The 24,797-nt window shown below is 39.4% G+C and overlaps 1 protein-coding gene across 1 annotated transcript; it reads left to right on the forward strand.

Annotated features, from left to right (window-relative positions):
• The first annotated feature begins 5,220 nt into the window (after positions 1-5,220).
• On the forward strand, positions 5,221-22,948 carry SHISAL2B (shisa like 2B). The gene is made up of 3 exons (XM_031445917.2): positions 5,221-5,782; positions 10,098-10,255; positions 22,754-22,948. The coding sequence occupies exons 1-3, from the start codon at positions 5,592-5,594 to the stop codon at positions 22,888-22,890; spliced, it is 486 nt and encodes a 161-aa protein (XP_031301777.1). The 5' UTR covers positions 5,221-5,591; the 3' UTR covers positions 22,891-22,948.
• The last annotated feature ends 1,849 nt before the right edge of the window (positions 22,949-24,797 follow it).

Consider the following 24,797-nt stretch of genomic DNA (forward strand, 5'->3'; position numbering starts at 1 on the left):
ATTCTCCTACCAGAAAACCTTATAGAGCTATGGTAAAAACTGTGTCTTTTCCATCTCCAACATGGTAGTCACTAAAAGCGTTTCAGGCTTGAAATTCACTCAGCCTGCTTCCCCAGATCAAACCATTCATAGGAGTAAAATGATTTCCTATAAACAGTAATTAACACCATGTCTTTGCTTCAGCTCCACCCACTGTTTCAGTACTTCCCGGCACTTTCTGCTCTCCAAATTACCTACACTTATTTAGCGGTGCATTCAGAGGGGCAGCTAATTTTTGCAAACAAATAAACCCTCTTAGCCTTTATCAATTCAGAAATCTTTACTGCCCCTGACAGCCTTGGAGCCATGGAAGGTCACCTACGCTGCCACAGTGGCCCTCTGCTTCCCCTGAGAACACTTGCGCCACCTCTCAGAGCTGTTGCTATCACTGGTGTGGTGACCGGGCTTGGGCTTGCCCTGTGAGATTCCCACAGACATGTGAACATGGGTAGCAGCACTTGAAATTACAACCAAAGTTTCCTCTTTAATACCAGGAGGAAACAAGGGCAGAATGTTCCCTAGGAAGCATGAAGGATCTGAAATGGCCAAGAGGAAGTCTCAGGTCCCAATCTGTAGAAAACATGATCATTTCTCCTGGTAGGAGCATCCCTTGCCTAGGTCCCCAAACCTTCAGACCAGAGGAGCCCATCCCCAGTCCTTGATTTTCACTTACATAATCTAGCAGAGAGAGAGAGAAAGAATCTTGGAGTAAATACTAGTTGAGACTAGTTTCTCCCACTGTACATATCAAACAGAGCCTTGGTAGACTGACTTCCAATTTTGTCTTTGGGAACTACGTGATGGTTCCAAGAACCAAAGCTAAAAGTGCAGATGTATGAGGCTACCCAACTTGTGTCACTCTCTGGGACCTACCTGCCCCTGAACCACCCATTCTGAACAGTCTGGCCTGTGCCTCTCTCATCTTAGATCAGACCCTAACAACACAAATCACTAGCTCCACTCTAATGTGGGAGAAGGGGGAGGATGAGTTACTCTTTTTGACGACTTCTGAGTCATAGTCAATGCTAAATGAATGAGAGCCTTTTGGTTTTTCTTGGACGGGAGGGCGGTTTAAACAGTGACTATTAAGTAGGTTAGTAATTGTTAAGTTTAGGTTACTGTAGTAAGAGAAAACCCTTAAAAATTAGAAAGTAACATATTGACAAATGAAACTCTAATGAAACTGCCCCCTCAAATGAGGAAGAGACTCTCTTCCTTCTCTCCACATCCTGAGAGTTCCAGGAAAACGAGGAGGGCTAGAAAACAGCCACTAGGCTGGTATGATGCAGTAACTTGGTCTCCTTCCTGCCCCACCCCAGGGACCAAAGAAAGATGGAGGCCCCTAGGCGTTGGGAAAGAGTCATCTCTCAGCTCGAGTCCTGAGTGTTTTGTGGTGAGGTGGATAAAATATTTGTATCGTTTGTTGGTGACAGCCACCAGTTCCTGCTGAAGTGCTATTTGCCTTCACAGTGACTCAGCACTGGTTCAGTCATATTCTTCATGCGAGGGGCACAGACTCTTTGGACATCTTGACATGGTAATGCTCATCCCAAAGGAGGAGGGTGTCGATGAGCCGCATCCACTGGACCATCAGCCGTGAGCCCTTTCATCTTATTCATGGGCCAGAATGTTCACCAGGTGTGTTCAGGTTTGGGATGAAATCTGACACTTATTTCTACATCAGATGGTGAATTCTAACTTTGGCTACTGCTTCTACCTCGCTGGGCTTTTAGGAGAGGAGCCAGGGAGGAGCCTCCCTAAATAAGGAGGGAAGGCAGAGTGAAGGCACAGGAACAGATCCTTCCCTCACAACCCTCAGAAGAGCACAACCCTGCCGACACCTTGATCTCAGACTTCAAGCCTCCACAACTGTGAGAAAATGATTTCTCTGTTGTTTAAACCTTCTAGTCTGTGGTAGTTAGTTATGGTGGACCTAATAAATGAATACACTGATTGTATATAATGCCTTGATTGTCATATCAAGAAGAAATAAATGGAATGTAATTTACAGTACATTATGTATTTTCATTTGTAAATGCTCAAGCACAACTATACCAAAAGATGTAATGTTTACACTAATACTGGGCATGTAGTGGCTATAAACACAATGGTACAAACTCAGGCTGACACAGACATCACACGGTATTGGCAACTCTAATACAAAATTTCGAGCAACATTAACATTGGTACATGATTTTCTCGAAGAGTGGAAAACCCTTGGTAGAGTTCCAAACAAAACAACCATCTTCCTTCAATTTACAGGATAGTTAGATTCCTGGAAAATTCAAGAAATACGTGGTATTTATTTGTAACCCAGGAACAGGTGCGAGGTGCAGATAATTATAATAGAATTTTCATCTCTATGAATGTCCTATGGAATATCTGAAAGTCACAGCCAGTTCTTCATTTTTTGGTACATGTTGCAAGTTGCATCAGGATGTCTAGCATCTCTGGTCCACATCCCTTCTCTCCAGTCGAGTAAGTAAGCAGTCATCATGACAAACAAAAATGTCTCCTTATTTCTAGAATGTTTCCTAAAGACTACCTAAAGGGGAGTACCACCTTGGTTGGGAACCAGTGAGATGCAAGAAAATAAAAGATGTACTTGTGTGGCTCTCTTTTAGTGTTGGGCCAGCCCCACCCCCACTCCCTGCCGGAGCTCCCTCTGCCTGGAGGCATAGCTGAGAATTGGTTCTCTTGGGACCACACACTAGGCAAGTCAAGCAAGGGATATGAACTTACTGAACTGGTGCTGTTGAAAGTGCCCTTGGGCCTCCTGTGTTAAAAGGCTCCTTTGTTTGCTTCAACTTCAAAGGCCTCAAGGTACTCCAGTCTTGGCAGGATCTATCAGCTGCAGGCACGCCTTCCTCTGTGAGTGTTTGGGGGCCAGAAAGGGCTAAGGTGCTGCCGTGACTGCAGAGGCAGTGATGGGCCAGTGTACAGGCGAGGGAACCCTCCTGACAAATCCTGCCATCCATTTCTCTTCTCTTGTTCCTGGACTATGGAACAGTTACCACTGGAGAAAATCACATGAGCAATATGTTAGTTCCACCAGAAAGTTCTGATTTCTAAACATTAACTGGGCCCTCAATGACGCACCCGATCCTTTTCAACCAGGATGCTTCCCAGTGTTTATTCTCAGTCTTTTCCCTTCTATTCAAGTACCCAAATTCCACCTTCTTGTCTCATGCTCCAAGAAGACTTGTATGTTTTATTGAGACAATTTAATTGTCCAGAAGATCTTTCCTCCTTTTCATCTCGAAATTTCTCTTCCTCTCACACAAGAAGAAAAGCGCACTTGTGCTATCAGCCACTTCCTTTTCCAAGGGAATGTGCGCCATTGATTAAACAGCTTTGGTTTTACCCTTTCAACTGCCTTCTCCCCTCACCTTTGCCTGAAGATCTAAGTGCTTTTTGAGTTAGAGCCCTTTGGTGTAGGCAGTAGAATCCAACTTGAATGCACTTTAGCCCAAAAATGGGATTTCATTCTAAGGAATCAAAAAACTCAATAGTAGGAATGTCATGGGTCTCAGGAAAGGACCTGAACAAGAACTGCAAAGCCATCAGCCCGCCTTTCACCCTTCTTGGTCACTCCTCGTTGCTTCATTCTTCTCATTCCTATGCATTAGCTGCTGTGGCTTCCTGTCCACGTGGCAGAATCCCAGTTCCAGACAGAGAACCCAACCGGCTAGCTTGGATCTGGCCAAGTCCAGCTAAAAAGGCTTAACAGGGACCAAATTTACCCTCCTGCCTGAAAAAGATTAAACACACAAAATACAGAAGCAATGATTTTGAACACAGATATCCAGTAGTGCAGGACAGTGATCCTTGAGAGAGGGGAAACAGACAAGGTAAGCCTTAAGATTGCCTCAGCTTGCCGCCTGCAGAGAGTTTCCAGACTGCAGTACTGGGAGGGGGAGCCCAGGTGGAACCCAGTGGTCTCGCTGCATTGAGAAGACAGAGCTAGGAGTCCAGGGAAGCCATGGTGGCTAGAGGTAGCAGGACAGACTACCAGAGAGAAGAGAGCTGCAGAGAGAGAGAGAGAGAGAGAGACAGTTTAAGATCTGGATCATAGGAGGATATCTGTGAGTCTTCAGCTAAGCGGTGATCAGTATATGCCTATAAGGAAACTACTGGAATCTAGGATAAGAGCCACCTAAAAGGGCCAGAGGGAATATTCTTGGAGCCCTTACAAGGCCTAGAATAGTTTGTTTCCACCAGTCAGAATGGTAAACCTTGTAATTCACAAGATACCTGGTAGAATATTCAGAAGAGAATCATTAGTTTAGTTCTCAAGTCCTCTGGTCCCGCCTAACGAAGCTCAAAATCAAACCTGAAAGAGTGTTCAAGTAACTTAACTGCACCTCAGAACAAAGCTCAAGAATAGTTATGGGAATACTAAATTACCCAGCACCCAACAGGGTAAAAATTCATGATTCTGGCATCTGATCAACCCTCACCTGAGGGAAAGCAGCAGAGAATGAAGAGGAGGGAACAACGCTCAAACTCAGAAATTCTATGAATGTTACAGTTGCCTCCTCTCCCATCACAAGGCCATTAACATTTTTTTCTTTACACACCATAGTATTGTTTGATTTGTTACAATGAGCATCCATTACGATTATTATTTTAAAAACTTGGTGAACAAATGAATCACTATAATGAGAATATCAAATAAAAAGGGGACAAGATAAATTTCTACAACGCTTCAGAAAGGATGAAATTCTCTCTCTCTACCTCCTTTGCCTCCTCCTCTTTCCCCCTGCCCCTGCAGAAAGTCTTCACCTTCTTTACCTGACTGTCTTGCCTTTCCTTCCTTTTGCAGGTTGTTTAACTGAATACAGAACGTACGGCTAGTTTTTGGAGAAAAATTTGTTCTTGTTTTTGATATTTAAATTGGCAGATTTTATTGTATCACACATGCTTTTCAAGAGAGAAGGGGTACGTCTCAACAGCCCGTTAACGGTAGTTCACCGCGTTTTGTTCGGCCCACCACCCGGCTCCGAGGGTCGACGGTCCGTGGCGGGTAAAGCTTCCCGCCACGCGCCTTCCCCGCCCCCCTCCTCCCCGCCAGCCCTGCTCTGTTTGCCTGGAACCCACCTGCCCTGTCCCTCGGTAGACAGAATTATAACTTCGGATGCATGGGTCCAAATGGCAAATGTGTCCTATACCTCCCGTTTTCCTTCATGTGAAATCTTTCTGGCATGGAGTGGTGACCGCTCCAGGAATAGAGGGAAAGTGTAGGGGAGTCAAGAGGAACGTGCAGAGAGGGGAGCGAGGGTGAGGGACAAGAGCTACAGGGCCGGAGATCGGCAGATAAAAGGACCACTCACTAGCGAGAGGGAGAAGCGCGAGTAAAGTGACCAGACCCCACGCGGACTGCGGAGGAGAGCGGGCAGAACAGGCGCGTGGAGGCTGAGCGCCCAAGCAGTCAGCCCCCGGATCGCAAGAGGGGAGCCCGGGACGAGGGGTCCGCGGGCGCGCGCGGGGTGGGAGGCGTGCAGCAGGGGCAGGTCGGGGGCCTCGCGCTCCCCTGCCCTCAGCGGCGCGCGATGAGCCAGGCCAGCCGGGTGTGCTCCGGCTACTACAGCCTCAACCAAAGCTTCGTGGAGCCATTCCAGTGCCCCCGGCGCGGCGACGCGGCCGCCCTCCTCTACTGCTGCGGCTTCGCCGACCTCAAATACTGCTGCAGCGAGCCGGGCAGCTACTTCCCCTACAAGCACAGCTACATGTGGAGCCTCAGGTGGGCAGGGCTGGGGGCTGGCGGCCCGGGGCTGGGGAGGCGACGAGCCGGGCCACGCCGGGAGGAGGGAGGTAGCCCGCGTCCCCACGACCCTCCCAGGTCGGGTCCCTCCGGGAGTAAAGGAACCTCCGAGGGCAGGCGAGGGCCTGCAGAGAAACCTCCCCCGGCCCGAAGCTCCCTCGGGAGCCAGGACCCGCTCGGTGCCACCCTCGTCCGGCGAGGGTCGGGCGGTGACCCCAGAGGTGTGAACCCGCCCCAGGACCCCAGGCGAAGAGCGCGCGGGAGGAGTGCCGGCTCTGCGCCCAGGGCGCACGCAGGGCCGCCTGGCGGGAGCGCACGGCTCTTCACTCTCCTCAGGGATCCGTCCCAGGCGGCGGGCTCTGCGGGCGGAGACTGAAGACACGCAGGTAACTTAAGGAGACGGTTTGATTTCTCTTTTTGATTTGTTTGGGCAGTTGATACATTTGAATAGAAGGGGGCTCCTTTGAGACTCATTTTAGGGCGTTAATCAAGGATCAGAGTATTTTAAGCCTCTTTGCCAGTAAGAAGGATTTGGCTGTATTCTTTAAAATATCAACAAACAAACAAACAAAAGATGTTGGAGGAGGGGGCCGCACATAGGACTGGGCTTAACAATTTGCCCTTCTCAGCTGATCTCACGCTGATCCTGGACCGAACTGGAGACTCACAGAGAGGGAGAGTTTTAGTTGCTCTAATTACACACACGTAGAACCTTTCCAGGACACTCCCTTTCTCAACACCTCAGCTCTTTGAGCATTGTTGGAAAGTGAAGAGACTTTGTAAGGTGGTGTCTTTCTTGCTTCTCTTCCCTATGATGGGAATTTTACTTATTCCAATTTGTGTTTATGCAGATGTTTTCATTGTGAAGTGCTTCCAGTTCCCCCAAATGCAAAAGGTGGCAAACTTAGAACTTGATTCTTTCATTTTGCCTGGAGAACGCATGGGGTGGGACGATTGTAGGAAAGAACTGCCACCCCATATGAAACTATTTTTTGTAAACAAGTTAGCTTATATCTGGGGGAGAGAGAGAGAGAGGATTGACTCTGCTAAGAAGAAGACTTTAATTCCTCCCAGTCTCCTAGCATGGTCCAGAATTTGGCACACATGTCAAGTCTACAGCAAATTACTTTAAATGTTATTTCTTAGAGCAGTAAAGTAATTTTTTTTAATGCATTGCAAGCTTCAAAAAAAAATCTCGAAAGGAGTGCCTACTTACCAACAAGTTCAACTGACAAAGTTGTATTGTGCCAAAACAGGGCAAAATCTCAGAAAAGAATGACAGCTTATCCTTATCATTTGGGGAAGCAGTCTGAATTGCACTGGCATATTATCTAACGTTTTGGAAAATAACATAGTAATCCAGTTCTAAGTCTTAGGAAGTGTTGATAATGGTAGCAGTGCCTCCAAATGAGACTGGCTACTCTTAAGTCAAACTCAATTGGAAAGGTGCCTAGGATTCTCAGAATTCTGAATTGTTCCCAAGTGACAAGCAGCAGAGTATAGAAACCCTCCCTTGGGTTTGTGAGGGCACAAAGGAATGAACAGCTGGCTGGGGTCTTCATTCAACTCAGGTGGTGCACTCAGTTCCTGGGAAATAGAAAAATCATTTCAACTGATGGCATCACTTGGCACTGTTAGACCTGGGTCTCTTCTTAGTTATTGAACTCTGAGAACACAATGGGGAGGTAAAAATTCAGAGCTTCAATTCCCTTGCATTCTTTACTCTCTCCCCTAATTTAAAATAGCCCTACTGTGAAACATCTCCCCAAAGTCACTAGCGTATTTGTTCTGGGATTCTGTAGCTGCTGCAGAAAGGCACAGGTATAAAACCTCCAGGTAAATGAAGTTGCTAAATAGGAGAGATCTGGTGTTAATGTGACGGCAGCTTCAGACCCTTTCTCAGGGATTGAAAAGCAGACCGCCCCATGGTGCTGTGAGGAAAGGATAATTCTCCCTTTTCTGTGTCTGGTCCACTCCCATCTCTTCTCTTCTTCTAAATCCCTAACCTCTAAGGGTTTCCTTTGTTACCCTTCTTCAGGACCTAGGAAAAGAATGCCTATTGCGCAGGGCTATGCATTCATTCAGTAAGTATTTGTTGAAATGAATATTTTAAGAGACTCCCAGAGCTCCATCTTCATCTGGAGTTTTGCATGCATAAAGCAACATTTCTATAAAGTAGAACTGTGACATTGAAACAGTTCATCAGGATTATGAAGAACCTATTTTTATAACAGAAAGAAATAGCATGCCTTTTCCTTCAGCTCACGTGGTGTGTTTTTTAAATTGTGTACATTTAAAGCCCATAATATATACATTGAATTTAATTAAGTTGACAATTTTACTTTTAAATTGAATAAATTACTTTTTCACTTTGAAGAATTTTTTCATAGCAGAGCAGAGGTAATTAAGTTTGTTTGTTTATTTATTTTATTTACAATGGAGGTACTGGGGATTGAACCCAGGACCTTGTGCATGCTAAGCATGCACTCTACCACTGAGCTATACCTTCCCCTCAAGGATTTTTTAATTACTAGGTTCTCATTTCAGGACTCTTTCCAAATGTCTGGCCTCCTAGCTGCATTGTGAAGCAGATAATATTAATTAAGAGGATTACGTTCCCATGTGTCGGTGTGTAGTTGTAACCTTCCCTGACACATAATGATCTACAAAAGTCAGCTTTGGTGCAAGCAAGCATGAAAGGGGTTGCCGGAGCCAAGGAGTATACCCCTTGGAAGAGAGAGCACAAAGTGAGGGTAAACGCCGGTTTAAATGTATAACAACATACCGACTCTGGACACAAAACTGCCCAGTCTTCACGTGTGTGGGGGGCTAGAAGAATTGGGCTGATAGTAATAAACCAAGCACAAGAATCTTTTGAAGTCTGACTCCATGTCTGTGTCTCAAGAGGCAATCTCTAAACTGCCAGGGGGCTCTGTCTCCTAAAACCAAGGAAAAGTGGGATGAGCTTAGCCCCTCACGTTTAATTCTGTTCTTCCTCCCAAAGCATTGACACACTGAGCATCCCTGGTCAAGTTCCCCTTCCTAACCTTTTGGTACATGTAAAATTTGTTAGGACCCTAATCTCTGGGAAATAGCAGAAAGTCGAAAGGCAAGTCAGGAAGAGAATGAAAAAAAAGATCATTACTTTTCAATGATCATTTCAATGGTCATTACTTTTCAATTACTACAAATGGATCAATCACCAGTCAATTATCATTTACTGTCATTTATGAAACATTTAGTACAAGCTAAGTACTCTATTAAACACTTTTATTAAGTGTGCACATCACTATGGGAAAGTCAACAGAAGTATCTGCTCTTGAGTGGCTTAAAATCTGATTATATGTCCTTACACTCCTTACACATTCACACGTACATAGGACTCATGAAAGTAAAGTACGTATGTTTGCATATTAGTCTTTCAAGATCATTTTCTTTTTTCCAAGCTTCTTTTCCCATTAAAAATATTAAGTTTACAGGTTTATGAAAGCTATGTTATTTCTCAAATGCCTTATAGATAACTGTGTCAGAATTATTACAAATTTAATGCAAAGCAAATAATATCAGATATACATTGCATTTTTAGAGAAAAGTACAAGGACTTCTTCTTTAATGCTAGAAGCCATTGGTGCTATGCTCTTTTAGAAAGGAAAAATTCAGATTGAACATGAACTTTATGTACGTTTCATAAACATTGCTTTCCTTTCATTAAACTGTCTTCTCTCTTGTAATAGTTGTGGTTTTGGGTATTAATACGTGATAACTCCCATACATGTCTCCAAAAGAAAAGTTCTACATTTCTGGTAAACATCTCCCTACTTTTACAGAAGTAGTTATCTTTCTATTCATCTTTTATTGGTGAACCCAGTCTTTCCTCCTAAAATTTGTTAATAATAGAGGTTTCTTTGAGATATTTTTTAACCATCCCTAGAGAATCATGTGACCTTCTACCCGTAATATGAATTTACATGGGGGTGGGTGGCTCAGTGGTAGAGTGCGTGCCTAGCGTGCACAAGGTCCTGGGTTCAATCCCCAGTACCTCCATTAAAAAAAAAAAAAGAATTTGCATGGTATTCTATACTAACATTAACATATAAATGTAGAGAGAAAAAGTAAGAATTTGATGGTAGAGAGTGAGCTGTAGATTTCAATCGTATGTTATTTATAAAAAAAAAAGTATGGTTATGAATGACTAAAGCAAGAATTAATAATATTTAAACCTTTTCTTTAGTTCGTGTGCAAGCCAGTCTGTGTGACAGTCACAGTGGGTTTTTTGTTTGCTTCTTTTCCTCAGCGTCGGAGCCCTGATTGGACTGGGAGTTGCTGCCCTGGTTTTACTTGCCTTTGTTATCAGCGTCTGTGTCCTTTGCTACTTATTTCTGTACACAAAGCCTCAAAGATTAGACACTGGCCTTAAACTTCAACATCTAGAGGCTGCTTCCCCTCAGGAAGGTAATTAGTATCCATTATTTGTAACCAATTACCTGTACTCTATTCGAAGTAATCACCTGTGCCTAGGAAACAGATTGTACTGTTAACAATGAATGCTTCTTAAAAATTCAGTTTATTATGTGTCTTTATAAAAATTCACGTTAAATAAGGCCTTAATGATGAAATACTTCAGAGAAATTGTCCCCAAGTCAAAATAGCGGTGGGATGTAAATTTTCTCATGAAAAATAATACATTGATCCAACAAATCTACTTTATTTATATGTCTCTCAGTTATAAAGGTTGTAGCTTCTTGGAATTTTGAAATTTTGTTTTTGATGGAGCGGGAGAAGTCAAATAAATAGAGGAACAAAATATCTGATAGTTAATTCTCAGTGTTGCATTGCTCTAGATCAGTTAGTTGATGGTCAGTTAAGCATTTATCTGTGTGCCTGTGGTGTGCAGAATTCAGAGGAAGTATATAAAGCAATTTGGAGGCATAAGAAAAGAAATTTAAAAATAAATAGAAGACAGTCTTTATTCTTGATTAGATCACAAACTAGTTCAGATAGATGGGCCTGTGTGTGCCTGAGTTTGTGTGTGTAGCACATCTATAAAGTAGAAATGTTTATGTGTGTTTTTGGAACTGAATCTCACTGTTATCTGACTTATGAGTGTTATATGTGCTAAGTGTTATCATTATGAAACACGCAGAACTGTTAAAATATTTTGTGAATGTAAATTTCTATTAGTATATTTTAAAAGTAGTCATCATGAATTTTATTTTGATATATATTAATATATTTGAATAAAAATTTAGAATATATATTATATATTTATAATAAGACACAGATGCTCACTAACTTCCATTTAAAAAGAAAATGAAGAACTTTATTTTTTTAAAAATTGAGAAAATTCCCTTTCCATAGGCTTTATCTATTTTTGCTGAATCCGGAAACATATTTATGGAGTACATGCTCTGGAGCCTTCTCAAATGCACCGCCACCACATGATTGCATTAGCTCTAGTTTGCTTCTTGGTGGAGGTCTCTCTCAGAGGGTACCTTGTGTCACCTCACAGGAGTCCAGCTCCCTTTGGAGTTTGCTTTCTGAAGCACTGTTTGGAGAGGGCATGGCTGAACTGACAGGTTATTCGCTGAGTTTAATCCAAAGACTCAAACTGTTTCTCCCAGGCAAAATGAAGTAGTGGACTAGTGATTATCAGATAATCAGAGAGTAAAATCAATTTTTGTCTCAATTGCTCAGATAATCTGAAATCTCAGTTCTTAAATTTTATTGTGCATAAGAATCACTTAGGGAGCTTGTTAAAACCGCAAACTCCAGACTGCGTTTTTAAAACAAATAGCTCCTCTTCCAGCTCTGTCCTTGCTCCCCTGCTGTCTTCTCTCCACAGAGAAGCCAGAGGGAGCCTATTAAAACCTAAATCAGGTCATGTCTCTACTCTACTCAAAACCCTAATTGCTCCCCATTTCTTTCAATAGATATGGCAGAGTTTTTGTGGTCTGCCCTCTTCACCTTTATTTCTTGCATCTGATGCCCTTGAAATTATTGGCTCAGGGCCTTTGCTCATGCCATCATCATTGTCTGGAATGCTTTCCCCTCGCTTTCACTTGCTCTAGACCTTTACTAAAAGTCACCTTCTCAGGGAGTTCTTCCCTGGTCACCCTACCTGCATTTTTAACTTCAACATTTAAATACCTCCTTCCTGCTTTATTTTTCTCCAAAGCACTTACCACTAATATATGAATATATTTCACTTATCTATTGTCCAACTTTTCTCCACTCCAACTAGAAAAGTAAGTTCCAGGAAAGTAGGAATTTTTGTCTTGCTTGCTCACTATGTGTCCCTAGTGCCTAGCACACCTAACAAATGTTTACTCACTGAATGGAGTGAAGTAGCAGTGTGCCTCTATTATAGGTGATCAAAGGAGCATGTTCATTGTCATTATTACAGTCATCAAACATTCATTGATTTCCTCTTCTATAACAATGCATTGTGCTAAATAAAAGTTGATTACTTTTTCCTGAGTTAGCTCAGGGACTACTCCAAAATTTTATTTCAAGTGGGCTCCGAAAACCCAGCAACAGAAGTAGTTGGCTCAAATCTTATAGTCTTACGGCCATTTAGCTAAGGAGATCCATTAATGCATCACCTATGTAGTTAGATGAGGCTACTTTCTTACAATGAAATGTCCCTGCTCTACCCTTCTCAAAAACATTATGTTTACCAAGTCAGCAAATTAATTCAATACATCTTTGCTGAGTGCTTACTCTTGGTAAGGCAGGATTTTATCTGATCGTTGCCTTCTGCTGCTTTCAAATTAGGTGATTTTGGACCCTTGGTTTGATATTAACCAAATCAGATATAGCAGAGAGCTGAAAACAAAATAGATCATCCAAATGTCACTGGAATAGGAAGAGGAAATGATTTATATTTGAAAGCGACCCTTTGAAGTGGTAATTAAAAACCACTGTTGTACCTCTTGTTAAATATGCATTCTCCATTCCAGTGATTCTTCCACCTAGGGATAGATGCCAGTGTTCCAGCTACTGAGAAAACATGTCTTTATTCCATTTAAGGAATGCCTTAAAGGTTAGGAACATAATATTATGTTTGCATAATAATTAAGCAAGTAAAATTACATCAGAGGAAAATTGGTTTCAGTTTCCACTCCTTTCTTTCAAAACTATCTGTTCTTAATTATTTCAGATTATTTTAGATTAATTTTTAGAATTGAGACATTTTTCATTACAGGCAATCTGAATGGCCTGAAGGGAACGAGTTTTGGGGCACATTACTAAAACTGACCTAAGGCACTGGACTTTTTACAAATTTCTATAAATGACAGCAGTGTTAAAGAAACAACAGGCCCCAAATGGAGTCAGTTGTGCTAAGCCCCATGTCAGCAAACCAAAACTTAATTCCTAACCTAACTGCAGTTTCAGCCTCTCCCAGGAGTGGAATTTTAAACCTATTAGTCTGGAATTTCCTGATGAACACTAGCACCAAGGCGATCTGCAGCATAGTCTCACCCACTCTTCCCCTAATGGAAGGTGACTGCCTGAAAATATCCTTTCTTTTGTTTATGACTTCCTTGTTCTAGCCCCTCTGCCTATAAAAACCTTCCATTTCATACATCTTCTCAGGGCCCCTTTCTACTTGCTATGTTGGATGCTGTCCAATTCATGAATTGTTGGATAAGGAGAGAATATAGCTCAAATGATAGAGCCCATGCTTAGCATGTACAAGGGCCTGTGTTCAATCCCCAGTACCTCCCCAAATAAATAAATAAATAAATAAATAAATAAATAAATAAATAAACAAACCTAACCTCCCCAACACCAAAAATTTTAAAAATTAAAAAAAAAAAGAGAGAGATACTGAACTGTTGGATAAAGCCAACTACATCTTCAAATTCACTCAGCTGAATTTTGTTTTTTTAACAATAGTTTAAGTCTAAAATAGTCTAACCTTAGACTATTTTGCCAAGATTTTCCCTTTGTGTATCTTTATTCTATTAGGGTTCATTATTTCTAATATATACAATTTAAGGTTTTGTATGTTTTAAGTTGATCCCAAGAACACCAGGTCTCTGGTAGCGGCTGGGCTACTTCCAAGGGCTCACTTTGTAGAGGTCCCTATTGCTAAGCAATTGATTGGTCCTTAAACTGTGTCCCATAATCATTTTTTTTTTCCTTTTAACTTCTGTGTTTTGAGTTATGCATGTATCTCAAAACAGTTCTGAGAAGAAGATAGCTATGTGAAGGGCATCTTTCTGAGTCGACACTCTTGGGGTGAGTGCTCATTTCGTCAGATGTGGAAGCATTTATGATAAATAGGGGAACAATTGAAGGGATGCAAGTCTTAGGTCCCTGCTTCTCAAACTTTTCCATTGGAGAATCCTTGAAGGTAGATAAGAAAGGAATTTGTACCTCTAGAATTTCAAGGGTTATAGTGGAAAGGCCTGCCTTGTGAGCTTTAAATTATTTAAGTTTGCCCATTGTATTTTTTAAATTATGAGAATTTTAAATTTGATTGCTAATATAATGACTTGTTTAACTCTAATGGTAACATCATCTCCTTTCCATTTCTGAGTAAAACTGATGCTCCAGGAAGAGAAACGATATTCATTCTGTGGTTTTGAGTATCCATTGACCCGCTAGGGTTGTGAGAGGGGTGAGACATTGAGGAGAGGGTTCTTAGAAGTAGAATTATTGATGAAATAGAAGGGCAGAGGGTAGAGCTGCTTGACACAAGTGAAATAATGGTGTTGTATAGGAATAATAGCTCCAATTGTCTATTATTTGGTGGTCTCTTTTGCAAAGGCAGGCAATCTAAATGAAAAGGCTAAGCAAGTCAGCAGTAAGGCACTGTTGTCTAAGAGGAAAATGTAAGTTATATATGGAATACTGAGGAAGCAAGCAGATTCAAGACAAGCTCAGAGTGTCTGCTATATTTCTTCTTAGAAGACATCCTCACACCCCCAGAAAGAAAACTTTTTTAAAAATTCACTTTTGGTTTAGGAAAATTAGAAAATATGGAAAAACAAACAAATAACTTCACCCATCATCCCATCACATGGAGATAACAGATATTAACACCATGGTGAATATCCTTCCTTGATTGTTTTTCTATGCCTCTATAGATACATGTATATGACAAAATGGGGAAAAAATGAATCCTATAACATGCTTTTTTTTAAACTGACCAATACTGACATTGTTGTTTGCCAGTAAATAAACTCCTTTGCCATCACTTTTTTCTTTTTTTTTAATTGAAGTATAGTTGATTTACAATGTTGTGTTAGTTTCAGGTGTACAGTGAAGTGATTAGGTTGTACATACATATATATTATTATTTTTTAGATTCCTTTCCATTATGTCATCACTTTTTATGATTTCATTATTTATTACCTTGATGGCGTGCTATGACTTTTTATTCTTTTATTTTGACAAAGTTCACACTTTCAGAAAAGTTGCAAGAAAAGTATAAGGTTGTATACCTTTTCTCAGATTTACTAATTGTTAATATTTTGCCTCATTTTCTTCATCTTGACTTTCTTTTGATGTATATTTTCTGAACCATTTCAAAAATAATTTGCAGATAACATGCCATAACATTTCAGCATATATTTCGTAAGAACAATGATTTTTTTCCTCACATAATTAAAGTACATTTATCAAAGTCAGGAAGTACAACATTGATACAGTAATATTATATCATCTGTAGTTTATATTCAAGTTTTGCCAATATCCTTAATAGCTATTTTTTTCTTATCTAGACTCTTGTCCAGAATTACATCTTGTAATGAGTTGTCATATTTCTTTAGTTTTCTTTAATCCTCAGCCTCACTTTGTCTTTGGTGATCTTGACAGTTTGGGAAAGTAAAAGCCAGTTATATTGTACAGTGTCCCTCAATTTAAGTTTGTCTGATGTTTTTTCTCATGATTGGAGAGAAATACATTTTGACAGGACTACCACATTAGTTATATTCTCAGGACATCATATCAAGAAGCACATAATATTGGGTTGTCCAGGTACGATGTTAACTTGGATTCTTTGGTTAAGGTTGTATTTGTTGGATTAATCCATCGTAAAGTCACTATTTTTCCTTTTGTCATCACTAAGTAATATGTTGGGAGGTATGAAAATATCCTGTTCCTCCTCAGACTTTCACCCAACCATTGATGGTTCTGGCTGACTATTTTCATTCAAAATTCAAAATAATTTCAGAATTATTATTATGATAGTTGTAAAAATGGCAATTTTCTAACCTTCTCTGTATATTAGTTGTTACTCTACTACAAGGAAGACTTTTCCTTTTCCTCTATTTACCTATTCATTTATTTACTAATATCAGTATGGAATCATTCTTTATTCTACTACTGTCATTATTCGGGCCCTTAAATTATCTCAGATTTGGCCTCTGGGAGCCGCTTCAAATTGGGTCCTGTGTCCTTTTGAAATGTGTCCATCCTTTTCTGAGCATTTTTTTGCTTTCAGTCACAAAATGTTCTAGGGCATCTTGTACTTTTCCTGTTCCAGCCCTGAAATCTGCCATTTCTCCAAAAAGTTTAATTCATTTTAGTTGGGATTGGTGTTTAGAAACCAAGTCTGGGTATATTCTATTTTATTGAGTGATTGACTTTGAACTAGCTTCCATTTTTTCCATTACACATGTGCATTGAACATCTAAGTTTTTTTTTTTTTAGCATAAATCCCTAGGAGTGGAATTGCTGACCGAAGGATTGGCACATATTAAAGGCTTTGGCTACAAGTTGCTCATGTCCTCCAGAAAATAATTATGTCATGGGTATTTTTATTTCAAAAGATACATATTTCACTAATTTCATTGAGAGAAACAACATGGTGTTTTATTTTTAATTTATCTTAATTAGGAGCGAGAGTGGACATTTTAAGTGTTTTTGTCATTGTTTCTTTTGTGGCATATTGGTGCTTGTATCTTATATACATTTTTTCTATAGGGGTGTTCATTTTTCATTACTTCATGAGAACTTCCCATACAGTAACTCAAGTTTTTCCCGCATATATTGCAAATGTTTTTTCATAGTTGTTTCCTTTTTAATTTTATGTGTAACGTTTTTTCAACTGACATTTCTCTTTGTGTAATTTCTCCCTTTAGTTTCATGCTTAGAAAGTTCTTACCTCCCTCTAAGCTATAATGATATTCACCTATATTTTCTTCTAATACAGTAATTCTTATTTTAATTTAAATCATTAATAGTCCTAGAATTTTTATTTTTGTGTTGAGGTAGGGATCTGCCTTTATTTTTATTTTACAAATAATGAGACAATTGTTCAAGTATTTTTTGGACAATTTATGTTTTTTCTTTTGCCAATTTAAAATGTCACCTTTGTCATAAACTAAATTCTTATATATCCTAGGATCTGTTTTTAGACTTTCTGTTCTGTTAAATTTATCAGTATGTTTATTCTTCAGGTAGTAAAATACTTTAAAAATTATTGTAGCTATAGAGTTTATTTTAATATCTGATTAGGCAAGACTTTCTCTCCCTTCCCATTATGCTTTTTTCCCCAAAGTTTCTTGGCTACCTTTGTAACATTTGGTATTCCAAATAAACTTTTGAATCATATTGTCCAATTTTTCAAAATCAAGGGGTATTTTGATGGATTTTGTACTAAATTTACAAATAACTTTAGGAGCTATTTTTCTTAGTGGCGTTAACACCAATTCAACCAAACTCTGCTCAAAACACTTACTAATTATGCTGCCAAATTAATTGTTAATGCTATTCTTTGTTTCAGAATAGCTTTAAGAACTCACTGAGATCTTAGCTGAGATGGAATAATTTGAACTCAATGGCAGAAAAAGCCACTTGTGTCTCCTAAAGGGACCTTTCTACATTAGGCCTTTCTCTAATGAGTCTGGAATTTCCTGTGACTTTTTTTGTTCCTAGAATGTAGGAAGTCAACTTGCTCAGCAGAGCCACTGCTCCTTTTAGCATCTGTGAGTCTCCTCCTCGGGGTGCAGGGTTAGGCAATGCTAGCCAGTGTTGGAGCCAATAAGCAAAACAGTAGCCAGTCTCTCATTATGAAAATTCATTTAAAGGATTTAAAATATCAGCTAAATTCTTTTGTGAGATATGTTAGTCATCTATGGTTGAAAGAATTTAACAACGCAGAAAAGAAAAAAGGTCCAACTGTGGACAAAAATAGATTTTTTTTTATAAAATTTCTGGATAGAACTGTCTTCATTCATTGATTGATGGGCAAAGCAAAAGGGCAAGTCTAAGATTCTAACTTTCACAATGAATTTTTAGCTGTATTTACATAAGATACTTATATATTCTCAAGGGGGAGGCAGGGCATGGAAGAAGGGGAGGTCACTTGATCAGTAGGTCACTGGGCAAGTTTTGCTCACGTCACCATTTACCTCAGATCCTGTCCTGTGCATCGTATTGAATTTGATGGGAGAATGTCCCCTTGTAAATAAAAAACACTTTTTTAGGGTGCAAATGGAAGATTTTGTGCCTCCACTAGAAGGAAATGCAGGATGAGTGGGGTGTGTAGCTTTTCTACTAAATAATAAATCGAGCTAGCTTACTAGTCCTTGGAACGGCTGTAGGACTGCAAAATGGTGATGCAGAGGCTGGGAAGACCCAGGCAGATAATAGCAGAAAAGCTTGATTATCGTCGTTGCCTGCCAGCCAGGAGACGAAGTCCTGCAGCGAGCGTCCCCAGCGTTCTGTTGATATTTTGAAATGTCAGGCAAGAGCAGAGTTCAAAGATGAGTTATAGGATAAATGGATCCCTGAGGAATGGTTCTGAAAATGAATGCAAAATTTAACTATTATTAGAAAAAATATATTGGCCTAGTTTGTGATGAGGGTAGGTGGAAAGAGTTTGATGAATTTGCTTTAAAGGGTGAATTTGATTGGTTTAGTGAATTGGATTTCAATTTTGGAGAGGCCAAAGCTTTAATTTAAATGCCAGTCTGAAAGGTATAGGATTAAAAGAAGGTTGAGATTTACGTAGCATGACTAGACCAAAAAAAAAAAAAGAATAAAATGGGAAAAATGGAACGCAAGCAGCAGAAAGAGCTACTAATGTCCACCCAGGAAAGCACAGTGTTGTTGGCTCTTTGCAGTCTGTTCCCGGGTAAAGGAAAGGAGAAATTAAATAAGAAAAACCCTCTATGTGTAACAAACCCCTTGAGAGCTCAGTAGTATTACACATTTCTTACTTAAAATTGGATCCATGGTTTAACCTTGTGACAGAAGAGGCAGCTGGTTTTATCTCTACGTTGCTGGTTAAGAAGTTAGTTTCTGTTTATTAAAGGAAAATTAGGAGAGGCTGAGGTTGCTGAGATTTTTCCTCTTTTCTCTTTTAAAATCATTCCAAAGGGATGCAGTTAGTGGGACTCTGATGCCACGGCAGTGCAGACCCACTTGCTGCACTTGGTTTTTCCATAACGTGTCCAACTATTCTAACTTACCAGAGACATATATATTGAAAGCATCTTTGGATTTTCATCAGCTGCAGGGAGAGAGAGAGTGAACACCAGGATGTTAACTTGCTAATCAGAGCTCCTGCTTCAAGTGACGGCAGTGTACTGTTTATATCAAATCTTTTCTCAGTCGTGTGGCTGGGGAGTAGGGGAGTTTGTAAGTCTTAGATGAAGGAAAATCTGTAATACTGGAATGTGTTTTGTGAGCCTGTACATCTCAAAAGGCAGCAGACAGGTTAGATAAACTCTTTCAGTTGTTGACAGAAAAATACACGGTAGAAATTGGAGCTATCAGAATGGAGAGAACCCCAGGCCAAGGGGTTCTTTGAGAGAACCCCAAACTAAGTTAGGAAGTAACCTCTTGAGTTTAATTTCCATTAAAAAAAGACAAAACAAAAAACTCTGTATGTGATGAGGTAGAAACACTACCTTGAAACTCTCATTAGAATATTATAAATTTAAATATGTACAAAGCTTAGTAAACATGACAGATTTGAATCAGCCAACATGATGTCTTCAGACTTCGAGGAATTTGAATAAAATGTTAAAATTTTAGATGTTTAAGGAAATGTTGGAGGGGCAAGATAGGGGTAGGGGATTAAGAGGCATAAACTATTATGTATAAAATAAATAAGATACAAAGATGCATTGTACAGTACAGGGTATATAGCTAATATTTTATAGTAAGTTTAAACGGAGTATAATCTATAAAAATATATTGAATCACTATGTTGTATGGCCTGGAACTAATATATTATAAATCAACTATACTTCAATTAAAAAAAAAAAAGAAGTGCTTATATAAGATACAAATTGCATCCAGATAATATGAAATTAATTTGTATCTTAAATTCTTGATCTTTTACCTTTACCTGCTATGAGACTGAAGAGTAAAAACAATGCTAAACAAGTAAAAATAAACCTACATTTTTTTCAAATGCTATATAAGGAAGATGGTTTCAAGGCCCCCATGTATATATTCCACTCCTTATTTAGCAGTTGAATTTGAATCTACTGTATTTCTTAAAGTTTGCTTTGCAAATAACAGTCAAGAATTTATCAGATCATCAAATTTTCATGCCATCTTTTCCTACTGCATTTATCTTAAACAGTTTTGCTTGCTGATTGGACAAAGGGCTACTTGTCAGGCTAGAAAATGTTGTGTTTACAGCAAATTAACTTTTCAAACTCAAACTATATGGTTGAAACATTATGAGTGAATGTTTAGAAGTAGAACATTATTTTACCAAAAGTTTAGAAGACAAGTAATGAAATAAAGCCATGTATTGTACTGCTCTAGGCCCTACATTTAAAACACATTTTTAACATTAGCCCAGAGAACAAACAACACATATTTCAGTCCTATGGGTAAGATCTGGGAGCAGTAGTGAGACATTGCCCTTCCCAACTTGTAAATAATAATTGCCCTTTGAGTGTTGATCTATGAAATCAACCTGTAGTGGGGGATGTCCTGACTGGCCTGGAAAGCAGCCTATATGATTACTTACAAATGGGCAAAGCCAGGCAGTATGAACACACTTAAAGGTGAGGCTTAGACTTACCTAATAAAAAGAAGTGGAAAAATTATAATGAAGATAGACTAGATGTTAAAAAGTAGAGGAAAGCTACTTCTAATAGTGGAACCTCTTGGCCAGTGCGTCCCCCTTCCCCTTTGGTAGGTTTGGAGATTTTCTAAAACCTAAAGGACAGGTAAGCGTTATTCAAACAAAGAAGATTAGAGAGTTAGGCAGCTGGAAGTGTGCAAAGGTTTAGGGCAGAGAGAGAAAGCCAGCAAGAGAGAGCAGGGCACATGTGGGGAGCCTGTCAGGGTTTCAGTATGACGGGGGGATGGCGGTGAGCTGAGCCGGGAGAGGGAAGTAGGGCTGATCCTCAGCCTAACCAAGAAATTCAGATTTGCTCCTAAAGGATTTTAAGCAGAGAGAAGCTGACAGTAAGTGCTGTGAGGAAGTGCTGTATCAGTATCAGCTATGATTGTACTGCTGATAGTTTTGCATCCTTTCCCACGTAACATTGTATTCTGAGCACTTTGAACATAATTAAAAATTTCTTGGAAACCGCTTTTTCAAATTAAATGGCTGCATGATACTTGATGCATGATAATTTAGCAGTTTCCTTATTAAAAATATGAAAGGTACTCACATTTTTTGATATTGAAATAACCAGCAAGTATTTTTATATATACATTTTAGATCTCACCTTGTATGGTTTCCTTGGTACTTCATGTTAAAATCACAAGGTAGGAACACTTCAGACTTAAAATAAGTGTACTAGTTTACACTCCCATCATCAGCACTCAACAGGCAATATTATTTATCCGTTGTGAAGGATGTCTCACTACAGCTCCGAGATCTTGCCTATAGGACTGAAAAATGCATGGTATTGTTCTCTGGGCTAATATTAAAAATATCTTGTTTAAAATGTGGGGCCTAGAGTGGTATGAGTAGGCTTTTTTTTTTTCTGGGAATGATCCAAATATCAGTACTGGACAAAGTTGGAGATGTCTATTAGATATCACAGTGGAGATGGCAACTAGGAAGTTGAACCTGGAGTTTAGGAGAATGTGGGTCAGAGATATGCATCTGGGAGTCATCAGCACAGAGATGGTATTAAAAACTGTAGGACAAATGAGATAATTAGGGAGAGAGCCAGCGACAAGAACTAATGGCTGAGCCCTCAGGCACTCCTAAGCCTAAAATGCCCAGGAGAGGAAAAGGGACCAACAAGAGAGAGACCAAGAAAGAGAGATGGTGAATCGAGGAAGGGTGGCATCCCGGAAGCCAAGGGAAGACAGGCCTCTGATAGGCCAAGTAAGGTGTGGATTGAGAGCTGGACTGTGGACTTAGCAACAGGAGTTTATTAGTAACATTTATGATTTCTTGTACTATATTTACATATTTATATATTATTCAAATATATTTAAATATGTATATATTGGTGAAATATATTATTTTCACACCTAATTTTTCTAACACCATTCAGTAATAGTCTGTTTCTTTGCTATGAGCTTGTTAGTCTACCTTCTGATGAGCAAGGATTCACATTCCTTTTCCCCTGTGCATTTTGGACTCATTAATATAGAATGAGTGAATGGGGTGGTGGAACAAATATGCTCTTTTGAAGTTACATCTAAATTGATTATAATGGCAAAGCCTTAAGATTGTTGCAAATTATTACGATTGACTTTAGTTTCATTCACTTTGTGCATAGGGACAGTCACATTTTTATTAAGCAACACAGAAACTGTAACCTTCTTATCAAATGTATAGTTTCTTCCATGGAAGTGTGAAAAAAGGTAAGCATGAAATGATATCCTGACTTCTGTTTGACTTTCAGGAGGAAATGCTCAAAAGCAACTTTGAAATGATTCAATTCTCACTCATCCACAGTGTTTTCAGGACATCATATTTTATCTTTTAGGAACAAATTTTAACATAAAATTTGATGTCATAATTTCAAATAATTAATTTCATTTTGTTTTGTGTATCTGCAGGCAACTCAAACAGAAAAACCAAAGTCTTCAATTCAAATGCAGCATCAAATTCAATAAATGAAACATTCTATGTAGCTGATGATATCGTTCAAGAAAAAACAATGGATACGACACAAAGCGACATTGCTTATTATTAAAAATCCTGTGTTGTAAAAGCTTGCTGGAGAGATGAAGCAATAAAGAGTGCATTTCAAATACAGTTCGTAATAATACTTGTCAAAAACTCGCCACTCACAAAGCAAGATACAGCTGCAGTTTTGATCAATTCATTTATTAAACACCCACTAACGTTTCTGATAGATTTCCACGTGTGTAAGTTTACTTTTATTTGCTAAGAAACTATACTAATACTTCAAGAGAAACCATAGAATTTATCAATAACACAGATAAGCAAACCTACGTCAGTGAGGAACAACGAAATTATATCACATTACCAGAATTTCACAAGTTTTTCATACTAAGAGGCAGCTATTTTTTAGAAGAGATGGGATGGTACTGGATAGGTAAATCTCAGGGTTGGTGGCCTTATAAACCAGAAGTTTCTTAAGGCACGTTCTAAAGTCTCTTAGAAGTCAACCCATGCCTTTTTTAGAGGGCTTGCTTAGCACACAAATTATATTATTGCCTTTATGAAAGCTAACATTCAATCACAAAACATATAATGTATAATCTGCATGATAGATACTTTCTGCATACCGAAGGATAACCATAACAAAAATCGTTCACTGATAAAGTTCCTAAAGAATCTCTATGATGAAATTTATAAACCAAGTAAGTTCTCCAGGCCCATCTAAGCTACTGCAGTAATATCTTAGAGCTCTAGAAGTAAACTACAGTGTTTGCAAATTATAATTGTTTTAAAAGATTTTTATTCACAAATGTGATTTCTGTTATAACAACACAGACCTGATCTTATAATGGAATTCAGCAGGAAAAAAGGATTAATTTTAAGCTGGCTCTCCTTAACACATCTACCGTGTACAGTTTCTGTAGCTGGAAGACTAGCCTTTCAAAATGTGCCAAATACAGCTTTTCTGGTCGGCTGAGGGGAGAAAAAAAAGCTATGTCTTATTGCTCTCAGGCATGCAAAACTCAGGGTTAGAAACTTTTGATCATCGGGCTGTCAAAATTTTTACCAAGAACTGAAGATTCCAGTACTGTCCAGTAGAAGTTTCTGTGATGATGGAAATGTTCTTTCTGTATCTGTGCTGTGACACAGTAGCCACTAGCCACCTGTGGCTACTGGACACTTGAAATGTGGCTAGTGCAACTGAAGAAATACATTTTCATTTAAACAGTCTAAGTTTAATTAGCCACATGTGACTAAATTGACAACATAGTTCCAGATCATTATTGCAACATCCTTCTGCCTGTGTTGGATTTCACGTTCAAAAAGACCACAGTTTTGCCAATGTTTAAATATTAAAATTACTCGGTGTGTGAAGTCTGAAGGTTAAAACATTTCCATTACAAAAATGACATTTTATGTGATCATAAAAGCAAAGAATTTTTATTTATTTTTGTGAAAAATCACATAAAGCATTTGTGGGTGCTTGATCTTTTATCCAGCTTTGATGAAAAACAAATCAATTCCAGAAAATTGGCTACCTTGATACACATACTAATAATTCTTACTAATGAGATGTTGCCTCTGGTGAAAATCTAGGCTGGCAGAATTTAGTTAAGGCACTGGCACAGTCTACTCTTGTTGCTCAAGGGCAAGAGCAGATGCCATAAATGACACAAGAAGCAGGAAACTTAGAGACTCGGGGCCAGCAAAATGCTCCTAGTCCCCCAGACTCTTCCCAACTGGTGGGACAGGCGAAGTAGGGCTGGGCAGGGCTGGATGCACCATGCGTTGTGCTTCTGGGAGAGGCAACCCAATTCTCTGGCACTCTGCAAAGTTTTGGAGGAATTGGGAGGATACAAATGTAGTCTGAAGACCCTGGGCTTTGCAAGTGAAATTATCGTCAAGCTGACATAAAAAAACCCTACCGTTCTTGGATGCCATCTGCCCAGGAAAACTGAATCTCAGTACAAACAT

Source organism: Camelus dromedarius, chromosome 3, assembly GCF_036321535.1.
Source record: "Camelus dromedarius isolate mCamDro1 chromosome 3, mCamDro1.pat, whole genome shotgun sequence".
Classification (NCBI taxonomy): domain Eukaryota; kingdom Metazoa; phylum Chordata; class Mammalia; order Artiodactyla; family Camelidae; genus Camelus; species Camelus dromedarius.

Excerpts from the sequence above, each read along its gene's own strand:
- SHISAL2B (XM_031445917.2), top strand. The coding sequence starts at position 5,592 with ATGAGCCAGGCCAGCCGGGTGTGCTCCGGCTACTACAGCCTCAACCAA. Across the intron at positions 5,783-10,097 it reads AGCTACATGTGGAGCCTCAG|CGTCGGAGCCCTGATTGGAC; the intron begins GTGGGCAGGGCT and ends TCTTTTCCTCAG. Across the intron at positions 10,256-22,753 it reads GGCTGCTTCCCCTCAGGAAG|GCAACTCAAACAGAAAAACC; the intron begins GTAATTAGTATC and ends GTGTATCTGCAG.